Source organism: Zeus faber (assembly GCF_960531495.2).
Source record: "Zeus faber genome assembly, chromosome: 16".
Classification (NCBI taxonomy): domain Eukaryota; kingdom Metazoa; phylum Chordata; class Actinopteri; order Zeiformes; family Zeidae; genus Zeus; species Zeus faber.
In genome coordinates, this window is record NC_137202.1 from 13,308,689 (window position 1) to 13,324,282 (window position 15,594).

Consider the following 15,594-nt stretch of genomic DNA (forward strand, 5'->3'; position numbering starts at 1 on the left):
GCCACGCCGTGAGTGGGCTGGAAAAGTGTTGCGCGAGGGGAAACGCTTGGACAAACAAATCGGGGTTGACTAAACCCCCGGTCAGCAGGTTTGGAACCAGAGTGCTCGCCGGCACTCGGAGGGCCACTTTGTATAAAAAAAAAAAAAAAAAGACTTAAAAATGTACAAGTCAGGTAAATAAATGAAAGAGTGCAGATAAGAAATAGTTTTGTGTGGTGTGTTGTAGGAGACCCTTCCTCCAGCCGCACAAGCACCCTTCCCTTTCTATGTCCTTTAAGCAGACATGAAGAAGGAACCTGACACAGGGAGTTCATTTCCCGTTGTACCCGACACCGCTGGAAGCCTTTCGTGACACGGCTTATCACGGGAGCGACAGCGCGTGGGAAGCGCGGCCCGGGCCCCAGAACGTCCCCTCCGGCCGCTCGCTCTGACTCGGGCCGTGCGGTGCTCGGGCTCGGGGTAGGGGGAACATTCAGACAGTCGTGACTCTCATAATCAGCTCCCTGTTGGCGTCCTGGGGCCGGGGCTGCGCGGGGCCCGGGTTCGGCCCCTCCGCCTCGTGGCCGTGCGGCTCCGCAAGGGGCCGGCTGTGGCCCAGCAGATGCAGCAGGCTGTAAGTCCAGCGGTAGCTGCGGTTCTGCTCAGTCACCGGCGACAGCGAGTGTCCGGCGTTGCCTGGCTCCGACCACGACACAGAGGAGGTCGGGGTGGGGGATGTCCCCAAGTCCTCCTCCTCCTCGCGGTGGTGCCGCGAGGTCACTTGCCCTATGGGCGTTACCCTCACCAGAGTTGTGGTGACGCCGCCGGCTTCCGCCGCTGCTACGGCAACTAGAAGGGAGGAGGTGGCGGGAGAGGGGGGCCCCGAGCCGAGTCTTTCCAGAGACAGGGGTCCCATCCTGGCGTTGGGCTCCGGCAGTGCGGGGTGTCTCCTCGGGGTCGAACCGGGCTTCTGCTGCTCCTCCAAGTCCCGTGCCTGGTTGCATCACAACAGAGTCAGAATTAGGCCTTTGGTTATGACCGTTAACACAGGTCATTAAAGCAGTGGTTCTCAAGGTGGGGTCTGGGGACCCCCAGGGGGTCCTTCAAGAAGTTCCAGTTGCTCCCCAGCAGAAGAAAAAATAATAATTAATTAAAAGTCAATAGCACCATTAGAGAATGTACAATAACGACTGTTGTGGTTATTGTTGTGGTCATAGTTTCACTATGATCTCCATAACTGTTGTATAGAGAGTCATGGAAGTTAGGGACTCAATCATATCTAACAATAAAAATCTTCTCAGATGGGGTCGATGGCCTAATGCCTATCAAATTGAGGGTCCTTGATGTGCAAAAGATTGAGAATCAGTGCTGTATAGTACACAGGTCTTCATAGCTATAATACAGCTGATATTCAATATGAGTCTGCGTTTCGACTGCACCCAGTACTTGAAGCTGAAGATTCCGCTCCGTCTGCCTCCCTGACATCATTTCTAACATGAATTAAATTGAAACGCCCATCGATTTTTAAGAATTGTCACATGCTCAGCCATTGAAATATAAGGAGCTTTATTATCTCAACTTGTGTTTTATTCAGGAAACACCAGGCTGGAGATTCCCCTCCTCGCAGAATCCTGCCTCGCCGGCCGAGGTGGCAAAAACTCTGAATGCGGGTCATTCTTTCCGTCCATAAATCCCGATCGGCACACCCCTGCCTAAAATAGACTTATTTTGACGGTTTGTTTTATTGACCAGAGCCGGAGGTCCGGCAGGGCGGCAGAAAGCCGTTTTCCTACCCCCTTGCGGGGAAGAAGATGGACCCCGTGACCAAACCGCTCCGCGTACCTTGTCGTAGTTAAGGACCTTCCAGCGCTGGTTGATCGCCTGCCAGCGGTGGAATATTCGGAAAACCGACGGACCCTCGTGGATGATCAGAACTGTGCGGGACAGACGCGTCACAATAAAAACCCAAAATGAGCGTGATAAAACACACAATCGATGTCACTGCGTGCCGAGGTAACTTGAAGGACGTGGCAGTTGAAAGTGCGGCCAGGGCGGGTTTCCCCACGACTCGGAAATCCCGCCACGTTGCTCCGTCGCTCGGCGGCGACGACAATACAAACTCGCCGCAGGGACATCCCGTCATCCGCTTCGATCAAAAAACGTTACCGCTGCCGTCCGCACGGGACCGCTACGGCGCCGCGGCGTCCCCTCACCTACGCAGACCAGGTCCATGAAGCCGTACATGGCGTAGCAGATCTGGAAGAGCAGGTCCTGCCGCTGCCAGCGGGCCTGCGGGCTGACGGAGGACCACGCCAGCCAGGAGATGCTGGCCACCAGGAAGAGGCTGCCCAGCACGGCCGCCGCGATCTGCACCTTCTCTATCACCGTGAGGGAGATGGCCTGCCACTGGGGGGCGGAGAGAGGGAGAGGGAGGGAGAGAGAGAGAGAGGGAGAGGCTGTCTGGAAAGATGTGAAAAATTGTGCGTCATCTCCCCAAACAAGGTAAAATACATCGAGCCGTGGTGACTCAGCTAACAGAAAGGAAGCGAGGAATCGGGCGCGGTAGGAGAGAAAGAACGAGCGGGGCACCGTGCTGAATGTTTGATGAAGAGAGAACATTGCCGCCATATGGTGCGGTCACCCAGAATGCACTGGTCATGGTACATACACGTGTGGCCAATGTGTTGCGCCAGCGCAGTGATGGGGGGTTGATGTAGTGGCAGGCTGATCACAAAGACTATTACAACCTCTCCCACTCTTATCCTGCACAGAACACCTGGATCTTCGTTGCACACGCACACACACACACACGCGCGCGCACAGGGTGTTGCCGTACTTGCAGCGGGTTCTTGGTGCTGATGCCGATAACGTGGTATTTATAGTAGCAGAGCTCGCAGCTCCAGGAGCCGCGTTCGCTGATCCACTTGATGAGGCAGGGCTCGTGCGTGCAGCGCACCGAGCCGCTGCAGCGGCACGGACTCAGCAGCTCCCCCTGCAGGACGCGCGGGAAAAAGCAACGGTCATCAGAAAGGCAGCCATCAACGCGACAACGAACACAATTACACCATATTCTACCAAATAGAAGTTAGTAAATAATAGTTCTTCTTACATTTTGCTTTTACGGTCAAACAACCCACAAATCAATTACAGTGCATGGGTTCATATTTGTTTGTTACATACATACATACATTGAAGATTTTTGACAACATTGGAACATGGATTTTCTCAGGTGGATTTACGAACGTTAACAGTTTTGTGCGGAAATCTCTCCACCTCTGAGCAGACACATTAGGGGAAGGGTCATGGTGGGCCATTATTGTGGGATTCTATCAAATTCTTTCTAGCCACCATTGGTTCCGCTGCCTTGCGTTTTATCATCACCGATCTCGCCTCCTGTTCGACGTTTTTTATTCGCTCCCGACTCCTTCCGTTTATTTCGTCTCTTTTAATGTGTTTATTTTACGAGCGGTAGTTCCTCAACTGTCTCTCTCTCTCTCAGCCGGATTCGCATTAGGCTTTGGTGTTCTGTCGGGTGAGGCGCGGTTGATTCATTTCATACACAAGGGCACTTCGAAGTGCTTCACATCAGACATACTGTGGAAGACGTTACACAAAAAAACTGAAGAAGTGTATTAAGAGCTCAGAAATAAGAAAGTCAGAGATAAAAATGTTACGGTGCAATTTAAAAGCAGGCAGATTTTTCACTGGAAAAAACAGTTGCAATGAGTGTTTTGCACCTGGGTTTATAAGTAGTCAAGACTACTGCTTGTGTGTTCCTGTGATTTGTCTTTATTCTAGGTACACTCACCAGACCGGTCCCAGGGAGCAAATAGGAGATGTGCTTTGTTACTCCTCTGATCACAGCTTTCCTTTTTCCTTTCTGAGCTGGTGGAGGGCTCTCTTTTGCACAAACTCCGCCACCGGTTGCCGGTGGAAAAATGTGTTGCTGCCTTAGTGAATCGTTTGTTAATTTCATGCAGACTGCGAACGCAAATTGCCTGAAAGGCACGCGTTAAGCCCGATGTTCCAACAGCACGTCAGAGAGAGCGAGAGAGAGAGAGAGAGAGAACCTGCTGTCTCCAAAGCTGCTTATTTAGAAACATACACTGCTGCAATCAAAGCTCTCCATTTTAAAGAAGAAATAATATGCCAAATAGGTTGCTATGCACAGGGGTGTGTGTGTGTGTGTGTGTGTGTGCGTGCGTGTGCGTGTGTCGACTTGCTGCTTTATCTCCAGGAAGACAATGCCGGAGCAGCATTGAGCTTCTTCATGACATATTTCTCCTTTCTTACGCCCACATCTCAAAAGGATTTGCTCTCTCTTCCCAACACACACACACACACACACAAACACACGCACGCACGCACGCACGCAGCCCGGGGTTCAGTGAGTTGAAAAGGCAGAATCCAGTGGATGTAAGTGGCGTGAGGGTAGGGAGGTAGCGTCTCAGGGGCTTTCCAATCTTAAGACATAGAGGATGACAAAACCATTCAGCTGGACCCAATCCGCTCTGGCACCGCCAGACAGCAGCCGGTGCCCTCTGCGTCTCCAGCGCCGCTCCTTTTAAGTCCAAACTATACATGCCTGCTCAGTGCTTACACACACACACACACACACACACACACACACACACACACACAGGTCCATAGCACACATAGACGAGTACATTCAAGCAAGCAAAGACTACATTTTTCCTGTGGCTCAACAAACCTAAATAGATTGTCAGTCAAAGAGGCACATATGGAAGTCGCACAGTATATAGAAACACACACACACACACACACACACACACACACACACACACACACATTCTCTATACATACAGCTCACCGGACCATGGGAGATTTTCTTATCGGATTAAGGAGAACCCTTCAAATTGTTTCAGCGAGACGCAAGAGTTGAGAAGGCGTCAAGAAAAGATTGAGACGAAGAAGACGGAACAAACAGTAAAAAGAATAAATAGTAAGTCAAGTAGAAAACAAAACACCAAAATGTACAAGACGTTGCCATCAGTCAATGCTCTTCACACAGGACCTTACTGCCAAGAATTTGTACAACACTTAATCCACATGCTTATCACTTAGTTTGTATTATAATTGCTTCTGCATTACAGAGACATTCTGAGGCGGGCAACCAGTTTTTCCTCTTAATAATGGATTTGAGAATAAACAGGTTGGCTGGAGGGGAATCTCCACGGTGTCATGACGATCATCTGGGATGGACGTTGACCACCGAGGAGACCATGAAGGATGGAACTAGCACGGGGCAGGCCCACTGGGATGAACTCTTTAGAGGGAGCTCTTTTCAGTGAGCAAAGCAAAATAAGAATTCTAACTGAACCAATCAAATGCTCACCACTCGGTTCGAAGAAGACAATGGGACAAGAAAAGATTATGAATAGATGAAATAATATTTTAAATACAATATTAAATGACTCAGGAGTTGGGACTCACCCCAGCAAAAGAATCATTTGCCTGTTTTGTTTGCGACTCTAACTGCAGCGACTCAGGCTGAACTGAAGTCTCCAATCCAGAATGGGATCTCTATACTGGACAGAAAGTGCCAAACTCTTTTATTAGGGGTCCAGCCAGAAAGGTGGGAACCCTATTGTTTTTGTTTCCGATTTTCATTATTCTTTTAGCCACTCCCCAGCTGAAAGTGCCTGGCGCTCAGTAACCGTGGAGCCCACAGACACAAATGAATAAGAATTGTATTCGGGGCATTCCACACATGCTGTGGTGCAAGTCTGATCCACATTGAACCATACCTGTAGGAGGAGTTGGTAAAAAAAAAAACATTTTCTGATGGAAGGAACTGGAAATAGCGGAGCGGAGGCACCGGAAGTCGCGGAGGGACCGGGAGCGGCGGAGCAGAGCGCTTTGTGACATCATCATCCATCCTTCATACATGCAGGGTATGACTCTGAAGGGGCTTCCACATAGGACGCGGTGTGCGCTGCGTTCTAAACTCCATTGGTGTGTTATTGTTGCTCCGCGCAGGATCTGCGCAGATCTGCATGGAGGTCCACGCAAAAGTTGTGTGTTTACACAAGTTGTGTGTTAACAAAAGATGTGTGCTCTTGCCCACACAATCAAAATTTGAGAAAGCGCTCCCAAGTTTGGATTGGGTCGAGACGAGAGACAGCCGGAAGTGATGCTGCGCCCCACCAGAAATCAGAAAACTATATTTGTGTTGGTAGGAAGTGATGCTGCCTAGGTCTGTTATCTTGGTAAACCCACCCCCGGCGACGCCGTGAAATGTTCGCAAGAGTTTGGGTAAGTGAACAAATTATTTGTGGTTAATGGGTTTTTTTTAGTTCACGTTGTGTATTGTTCTTGTTCAGATTTTTATTATTCTTCTCTTTATTGTTAGATATCCATTTTTTGGCTTGTTTTCACATCGGTGCAATTGCAGCGATTAACTTGGACCCTGTGCATTGCTGCCTGCAGCTATATTTACTCCTGATCCTGTTAGTACTGCTACATGTAAGTATAAATGAATTTACCTTTCTTTTACCTCATAAATATATTATTCCAAATAGAATTAAGGTATTTTTGTTCAAGATTGTACACAGATTCTATCCTGTCCACTCCATTATGTAAATTGTGACTACTTACTGAGGATAATTAGAAAATCCTAAAGTGTTTTTATGTTTTTGTTTTTTTCCCTTCTTGTTTGCTATTTATTTTTATTTACGATATTGTACATTTTTCATGGACAATTTCCGTTTTATACCTAGTTAGGTATACAGTATATATACAATATGATATAGACAGGTAATGGGAAAATTCCTTCACTCATTCACAAAATGAAAATTTGTTTGTTTGTTTGTCTGTCAGTCAGTCTGTCAGTGGTGCAAGAAGAAGAACTTTTAAACATACACACGTTTTGAAGTTGAAGTTCAAGTTCAAGAGATTATTTGGCACATACATGGCTTTCATAGGATCCCCTGGGATGGAACCCTAATTCAAGGAAACAGTTCAGTTCAAGCCATTTGGAGCTGGTTTCAGGAGATTTATGATGCAAGTTCTAGTTATCAATTGCCTTGGCATGCACTGTAGGCCAGCTAAAGTGCAGCTTTGGCTTTAGGAAGGGAGTTCTTTTTAAATGTCTGTGTCAGGATTTGTTTGCTGTGGTCATTTTTATGCATGGAAGACTACACTAGGCTGATGGGGGAGGATGAGGAAAGGATTTGTGCTTCTAACTGTTAAATCTGACAGAAACTGTGAAGCTGTATAATTGTTGTCTTTGTTAAGTGTATGCTGTGAGAGAAAAATGCAGATGATCAATTCATTGAATGATATTTAAAATGTTTTGTATAGGACAATAGCTTTTTTGTATGTTTAATGAGTCCTTAGAGCTCCCATGAAGAGACTATTCTTTCAGATAATGCCATACTGTATTGTAAAGACCAGATCACATTCCATCTTTACTCAACCTTGTGTGGAGATAAGGATAACCCCTGCGGCTTGACACAGCATTGTGGTTTGATTTATAGCGCAGTAAGATTGTACCTGTGACTGGAGTTTGACTGTTAAATCATTGTATGAGAGAAACACTCGGAGATATGATTGGAGGGTATAGTCCTGTAAATGACAAGCTGACCAATAGTACGCAACCTTTGATCAGTATAAAACCCTCTTTAGCAGAAGCAAGGGCAGACTGATGAGATCACTGTTTGAAAGCATGTCTGTATCTGTCTCTTTATTCTACAGAATATATGTCTTTGATACTCTCAGTTTGTTTTCCTGTAGCGGAAAGATTAACCTCACCGACCTCGCAGTGAGAATTCTCCAACAACTTAGCGACGATGATAAGATTCTCTGCTTGGCTCTGTTGGACCTCTTTTCACAAACAGGTTGTGTGCACAACGGCAGTCAGGGACCGATCGTAAGACATCCATGAAGAAGTCGTCCGGACGTGACAGCAGATCCAGAAGAGACAACACGAGATCCCGAACAAATGAAAGGTGAGGACTTACTGAGATATTGCACCAATCAGGTATGATCGTAGGAAAAAGGGTTTTGGGTAAGCTTAGATACTGTCCCGATCAGGGAAGATCGAAGGAAATAGCTTTGAGTAAGCTTAAAAATTACATAGCTCTAGAGGATCATTGAAGAAGCTTTGTTACGCTTAGGAATCCCACCTCAGACAGACGTGTCCCCAGCCGTGCAGGCTAGGAAGGGCAGTGGATATATCGGTGTGGAGGACCGTGGATGAAGAGGTACAATGAATAGTACTCTTGTTCCCTCTGTAGCAAAGTGTTGAGGGTAGGTGAGGAACTTCTGGTGTTGTCAGAATAAAAGAAAATCAATTAATAACTAAGTAAAATTTACAATAATAATGATTAAAGCCACCTGGTGGTCGTGTGGTGTATTGGGACACAGGTTTGGAAATAGACACTCTCCAAAAACACTCTCATGTGATAAAAACATTAAATAAATGATATAAAATAAATAATACACACACACACACACACATATATATATATATACTGTATATATGTGTGTGTGTGTGTGTGTGTGTGTGTCATATATATATATATTTATGTGTATCTTTTATCATATCATATCTTTTAGCATATATTTTAATTTTTTGGTACTGGTAGTCCAGTTAGGCGGCTTACTCTCTAACTATTTTCAGTATGTTTTGAATAGTTAGCTAGAGGACGGAGTTCAAAGACCCATTGTGTGGTTGGATTGTGTGTTCACTCTATTGGTAGTGATACACTTCACATGAATCCTGGGTGATCTTATTGGTGTCTGGGGTTAGGGTTAGGGTGACTGTCTGGCCAATAGATCACACTGGAACACGTATGGATTAGATTAGATTAGGGGAGTTTGAAGGTGTGAGTGTGTGTGGGGGCTGGGTAATCCAGGTATGGTGGGGGGCCTAACCATCGTGTAGAGTTCAGCAGGATGACAGCTGAGGGGAAGAAGCTGTTCCCTAACCTGCTGGTCCTGGAACGGAGGTTCCTGTAGCGCCTCCCGGAGGAGAGGACAGCAAACAGCTTGTGGCTGGGGTGAGAGGTGTCTCTGGCGATGCTGCGCGCCCTCCGCACTTACCGCTTGTACTGGAGAGCCTCAATCGCGGGGAGTGGAGTGCTCTTGATGCGTTGGGCAGTATTCACCACCCTCTGCAGTGCTTTCCGCAGCGGTACAGTTGCTGTACCAGACTGAGAGGCAGTTGCTGAGGATGCTCTCAATGGTGCAGCGATAGAAGTTCCATAGGATCTGTGGAGACAGGTGGGCTTTCTTCAGTCTCCTCAGGAAGAGGAGATGCTGGTGAGCCTTCTTGATGAGGGTCGAGGTGTTGAGGGCCCAAGAGAGGTCCTCAGAAATGTGGACACCCAGAAACCTGAAGCTGGTGACACACTCCACCTCCATCCCATTGATATGGATGGGGGTGTGTGTGCCACTTCCTTCATCTTCCTGAAGTTCACTATGAGCTCCTTAGTCTTCTTGATGTTAAGGGTCAGGTTGTTGTCGGGGCACCACACCGCCAGGTGCTGGACCTCCTCCCTGTAGGCTGTCTCATTGTTGTTGTTGATGACCAACCACTGTTGTGTCCACTGCACACCTGATAATGGTGTTGGAGCCATGTACAGGAGTGCAGTTATGGGTGAAGAGGTAGTAGAGGAGAGGACTCAGACACAGCCCCGTGGGACACCGGTTGAGGAGGTGAGGTTGCCTTATCTAACATGCTGGGGTCTGTTGGTTAAGAAGTCCAGTATCCAGTTGCAGAGGGAGGGGTTGATGTTGAGGTCACCTACCGTAGTTTGGTGACCAGTCTGGAGGGGATGATGGTGTTGAATGCTTAGCTGAAGTCGATGAACAGCATTCTCACGTAGGTGTCGTTGTTGTCCAGGTGGGAGAGGGCGGAGTGTAGTGCCGAGGAGACGGCCTCCTCTGTGCACCTGTTCTGGCGGTAGCCAAATTAGAGGGGGTCCAGTGTGGGAGGTAGGCAGAATTTGAGGTAAGCCATGACCAGTCTCTCGAAGCACTTCACGATGGTGGGGGTGAGTACAACAGGGCGGAAGTTGTTTCGGCTCGCTGCAGAGCTGTTTTTTGGTATCAGCATTATAATCTAAATATCTGGTGGGATTTCTGGAAAGGATATTGCACGGCTTTAAATTCATTTGAAAAAAGTATAGCAAGGCGAGAGAGAGCTGTACATTTTTGTGCGCACGGAGAGCAGATACGATGCATAACAGCAGCAGAAATGCATTCGTTTTTGGATTATAACATTTAAGTTATCTATTTTCTCTATTTGAGTTTTTGTTTTGTGTTCTTGTGTTAAAGTGATCTGCTGTTCAAATCCTTACCGGTTACTTTTTTCTGTAAGGCTGGAAATTGTGCAGGTATAATTGAACAGCATAATTTTTTTGATTATTTTTTTTACTCTAGAAGTGATCTCGACTTGACATTGAATAAGCTAGCTGTTGATATACAGTATAAAACTTAGCAAGTAGGTTAACAAAGAGGGATAATTGTTTTGTTTTGTACGCTAGAGAGGTAATGGAATGTATACGTTTGCTTACTAAAAATTGAAACACTAAAATAAATGTGAAATACATTGGCTGTTTGAATGGTTTTTAATTTGGACATTCCAGAATTTAAAGTTTAAATTTGAAAATATCTTGTTAATCTATTCATTTTGGATTTGTGTATTGATGGATATTAACCAACCCGTCTATTCAGTGTTTTATTTCTGCAGATTTTAAGCATTTGAACAGGAATCCACTGGGCTGAAGTTTGGGTTAGGGTTAGGGTTAGGCTTAGGCTTAGGCTTAGGGTTAGGGATATTCAAAATGTCATTGATCAACGCGAGTCAGGCTTCTATTAGCTTGATGACTGCTGAGATTTCAGGCTTATTGTTTGCAGTTATTAGTCATACCTTTAAGGGTATTAGTAAAAATTATATAAATAAATTAGGAATGTAGTATTGAATGCTAAAATTTAAAATGTTTTGGTATGTGAATCACATTCTTTTTTTTCCATTACCCTCTATAGTCGATGGTTAATTGATCTACTTGTGTCATGGATACACACTTCCTATAATACTTAGAACAAGATGGTAACAGTTTCTTTTTTTCTTATTACTCCAGCCGACAAAAAAAACGCTCACTATTTGAGTTATGATATTTATTTATTTTATTTTTTCCTTTCTCCTCAGGGTCACACCCTGGCATGGCCTTTCTGGACTGTTGTGGTAATTGTCGTTTTCAGATCGTGGAATGAGGCAACGCTTGCCCAGCCATTAGACAGGAGAACGTTTTGCTGTTTTCAAACAAGCTTTTGCACCTGCTCCATGTTGGGTTTGCTGGATTACTTTAACTGTGGATGAGGGAGACGGGTTTATGTTAGTTGGGTTGTTGCAATCTTATGGAGATGAATTACATCTTGTTGCATACTATGCTCGGAAACCTGGTGCCAGGGTTATTGGGTTGATTACATGCTGTAGCCTTTATCTTGCTACGGAGCTGCTTCTTCTTTAAAAAAAAAAAAAAAAAGCAAATGGGCCCATTTCTCTTTGGCAAGACCTCTCCATCATCAACATGTGCAAATTTTACTTTGCTCATGTCACTTTGAGGTGGTGCACTGCTCCTACTCCAACTTCTTTTCCTCCCTCTTATGGAGATTCACATGACTGCTTGGCAGGGAAAGTCATTGTGGCTTCGCCCCGCCCAGATCTTGCGAATTAAGCTCTTGAAAAGTTCAAATACAATGGTTTTGACTCATGACAAAACTATTAGGAGTAGGTTTTCGTTTTGTCTGTCTGTACAACATCTGTTTTTTGTATAAAACAGTGTTTGTCTATTTTGTACAACTGGTTGTGTTTGATTGCATGAATATGTACGGGCAAATACAATGAGACGTACAGAACATCCGTTTAATGTTTTGATGTCATAACCCTAGGGTTTGATGTCATAACACTAGGGTGCAATCATTTATTTGGGTACTGAGAATGTAGTCGGCTAGTCAACATAACCGTTTGGGAATCACAGAATTATTCCACGTACCCGATTTTACAATCGTGGACCTCGACCACACAATGTTGTCATAATGCGTGTCTCTCACCCAAGTGTTTAAGTCTATGTGCCCAGGTCAAAGCAACCCTACCCGTCCCACTTGAAGGACCACTACCAGGTGACTGGTTAGTGAGCTGCTGGAACTCTGCCAGATCCTGGGACCATTGTAGATCCTCCTCACCACTGCAGCAGCAGAACGACCAGCGTGTTGCACGCATCTCATTGCAAGAAAGTCCCCAACCTTCCAGAGGACCGGAAAAATGACAACAATAGAGAATTATCGGACGTGAACTGAGATCACGATCCTAACGGAGGAAAACATTGGTCATGTTTGTGTGATCATCTTCCTCATCATCAGCGCCATCGTCCTGTTGATGACGTCCAAACTCAACACTGGAACACAGTTCCACAGTGGGACTTAAACAACAGCCGCTCCCCCAACCCACTCTCACTAACACCAGATCCAGGAGAAGAGCCCCAAGTGAGAAATTAACATTCTGTCCCTAATGTAGTCCACACATGGTTAAGTGTTGACTCCACTATATATTTGGAAACCACCTTATCGTGATGACGGAGATGTTGAGACATTGAGATGTTGAGATGTGAAGATGTTTGTCTAATTATGTTTATCTTTACTTATACAGTAGGATGTGTTAGTCATTATGTTCACACAATGAGTTTTGTTGTTGTCATTATTAAGTGGTAACCATTGCTTAATCTGCATAGCATTATGTATTAACCGAATCAATGTTCATTTATTTATAATCGGAGTCGTGTTTTTTTTGTTTTCTAGTTAGAATTGTAGAATGGCCTCACACAGGATTTTTTTCCCTAAGTGCAACTGGGGTTTTTCAACTGTGTGGTCATATTATAGTATAGATAAACCTTTAATGGTCTTTTACTCTGCTCTAGTAAAATGTGGGAAGAGCGTTTTGGCCAATTTGAGGTGGAGTCCTGGGATTCTGTCTGGGATGTGTTTTATTTTTATCTTTTATATTTTAGGTTATGTTTTTATTAGATGTGTGTTTCCCAGTTGATTTCAACAAAATAGTTTGTCGTACTCTGTCGTATAATTGTATTGTATTCAATTTATATGTCATTTTCTGATCCCTTTGCCTCAATTATATGAAATTTTAGGATTATTGCATTTTCCTTGAGGTGTTGTTCCAGTCGGAACATAAGGAGGGAGTGGGAGAGAAAAATGCAGATGATCAATTCTTTGAATGATGTGTAGGGCAATAGCTTTTTTGTATGTTACGTAGCTTTTAAAACATTGCCTTGGTGTTTTAATAGCTTTGTTTTAATGAGTCCTTTAGAGCTCACATGAAGAGACCATTCTTTCAGATAATGCCATACTGTATGGTAAATACCAGATCAGATCCATCTTCACTCAACCTTGTGTGGAGAAAAGGATAACCCCAGGGAGCTTGACAGAGCATTGTGGTTTTTTTATAGCGCAGTAAGATTGTACCTGTGACCGGAGTTTGACTGTTAAATCATTGTATGAGAGAAACACCCGGAGATATGATTGGGGGGTATAGTCCTGTAAATGACAAGCTGACCAATTGTACACAACCTCTCATCAGTATAAAACCCTCTTCAGCAGAAGCAAGGGCAGGATGATCAGATCACTGTTTTGAAACATGTCTGTATCTTTTTCTTTGTTCTGCAGAATAAGTATCTTTAATACTCTCCGTTTTTTTCCTGGAGCGGGCAGATTAACCTCACGCATCGACTGTGTGATTCTGAATGTATGAACTGATAACATTTTTACTCAGATGAGCCTGTGTGCTTTAATACACCTGTTTTTTTGTTGATTTGGTGTTGGGATTCATATAGGTAATTTCCATCACATATTGCTGTTTGAATTAACAATAACAAAATGTTTTTACCGGCACCAAGGAAAACCATTCAAGAAAAATTTCTTTCATTCTATTGCAGTACCTGATTAAATGCCGTGCGTTAAATTTGGCAAGATCTGTTTGGTAACAGATACTCGTACAGCCATTATGCTTATGTTATGTATGTTAAAAAATTAAAGTAAAACTGAAAAGGAACAAATTGCTCTGTAATGACCACAATCACAGTTCATGTGGTATCTTCTACTAAAGAAACGTTTATTTTAAATTAGAAATTGTGATGTGGCCTGCATTTACCATCACTTGTGCATAGCCTGGATACTGATCCAACCAAAATCAGCCTACCTCTGAGTAAAGGTAATTGTTAGTCAGCAGTTAATAAGGCTGTTGAACAAAGTTCAACACCATGACATACACACAAACACACACACACACACACACACACACACACACACAATAAGTTGATGGTTATCCCTCTTTCACAGAAACTCACACACATACATATTGTAGATATAAATGGGACTAGTAATAAGTCTCTTTGGTACTTAGTCTGATCTACTCAGTATAATCCAAAACCAACAGCCTAGTTCTATTATGTTGTGACATGCCTGGTTATACAATAACAATGAAACGTTTGGTTTTTAGAACTCCATTTCACATTTTGGGACATTGGGGTCATTAGGACATTAAATGTCCTCATAGTGATCCCAATGTTCTGTAATATTGGTAGGTATATGCAGGTGTGTTAAACCTTTTAAACTACATGTGCACACACACACACACACACACACACACACACACACACACACACACACACACACACACACACACACACACACACACACACACACACACACACACAGAGAGCGAGAGAGAGGGACAGACGGACAGACAGACAGACAGACAGACAGACAGACAGAGAGAGGCCCCTCACCTGCTCCGGCCCCTGGAAGCAGATGCGGCACAGCGGGGTGCGGACGCCACTGTCGCTGTAGCTGTTGACGGAAATCCTCTCGTCCTGCTTCTCCTTGGAGCTCTCCCCGGAGGAAGAGCCCCAGCCGTCCGGAGAACCGGACCGATCGTCCGCCACCGCCTTGGGCTGCGGCGGCCCCACTGACCCATGGGCTCTGGACGGCTCTGGGCTGTCCCCGTCCCCGGAGGTCTCCGGGACGCACGGGTTGCCGCCATTGGACTCATGGCGGGCTGGGTACGGTCCGCTCATGGGGCCGACATGGGGCCGTGCCTGGGGCCCGGGACGGAGGAACACCTTCAGGTCGCAGGTGGACGCGGAGAAGCACCAGGTGGAGCAGCAGCGGCCTCGGGGCTTCTCCCAGCCGTCTACCAGCATCAGCGGGCGGTCCGACAATCCCATAAAGCACCGAACCGCTAGAGCCAGTCCGACGGCCAACAACATGTGGCTAGGGTACGGTCAGAAAAGAGACATTTGTCCCCAATAAAGAGAAAACAACACGATCTGACCGGGGTCTGGACAGGAAGGCTCCCTCTACATTCTGCTCTTTTGTTTCCCCCCCAAAAGTAGTGGAAAAACAACAAGTCTCGTCGCCTTCTTTTACCACCGCCGCGAGAAGACTTTTCTCCTCCTCCTCCTCCTCCTCCTCCTCCGTCGTCTAGACCCGGAGGACGTTCCCTTCCACGCCGCCCCTGTGTTTGTGCCTCCGCGAAGCCGCTTCCTCTCGGTTTGCAGTCGCTATCCGCGCCGATCC

At 45.5% G+C, this 15,594-nt stretch overlaps 1 protein-coding gene across 1 annotated transcript; it reads right to left on the reverse strand.

Annotated features, from left to right (window-relative positions):
* Positions 1 to 472: 472 nt before the first annotated feature.
* LOC307242043 (E3 ubiquitin-protein ligase MARCHF4-like) lies at positions 473 to 15,284 on the reverse strand (the record flags this gene model as incomplete). The annotated part of the gene is made up of 5 exons (XM_080016379.1): positions 473 to 973; positions 1,822 to 1,913; positions 2,193 to 2,385; positions 2,816 to 2,971; positions 14,805 to 15,284. The coding sequence occupies 5 exons, from the start codon at positions 15,282 to 15,284 to the stop codon at positions 473 to 475; spliced, it is 1,422 nt and encodes a 473-aa protein (XP_079872505.1).
* Between the last annotated feature and the right edge of the window lie 310 nt (positions 15,285 to 15,594).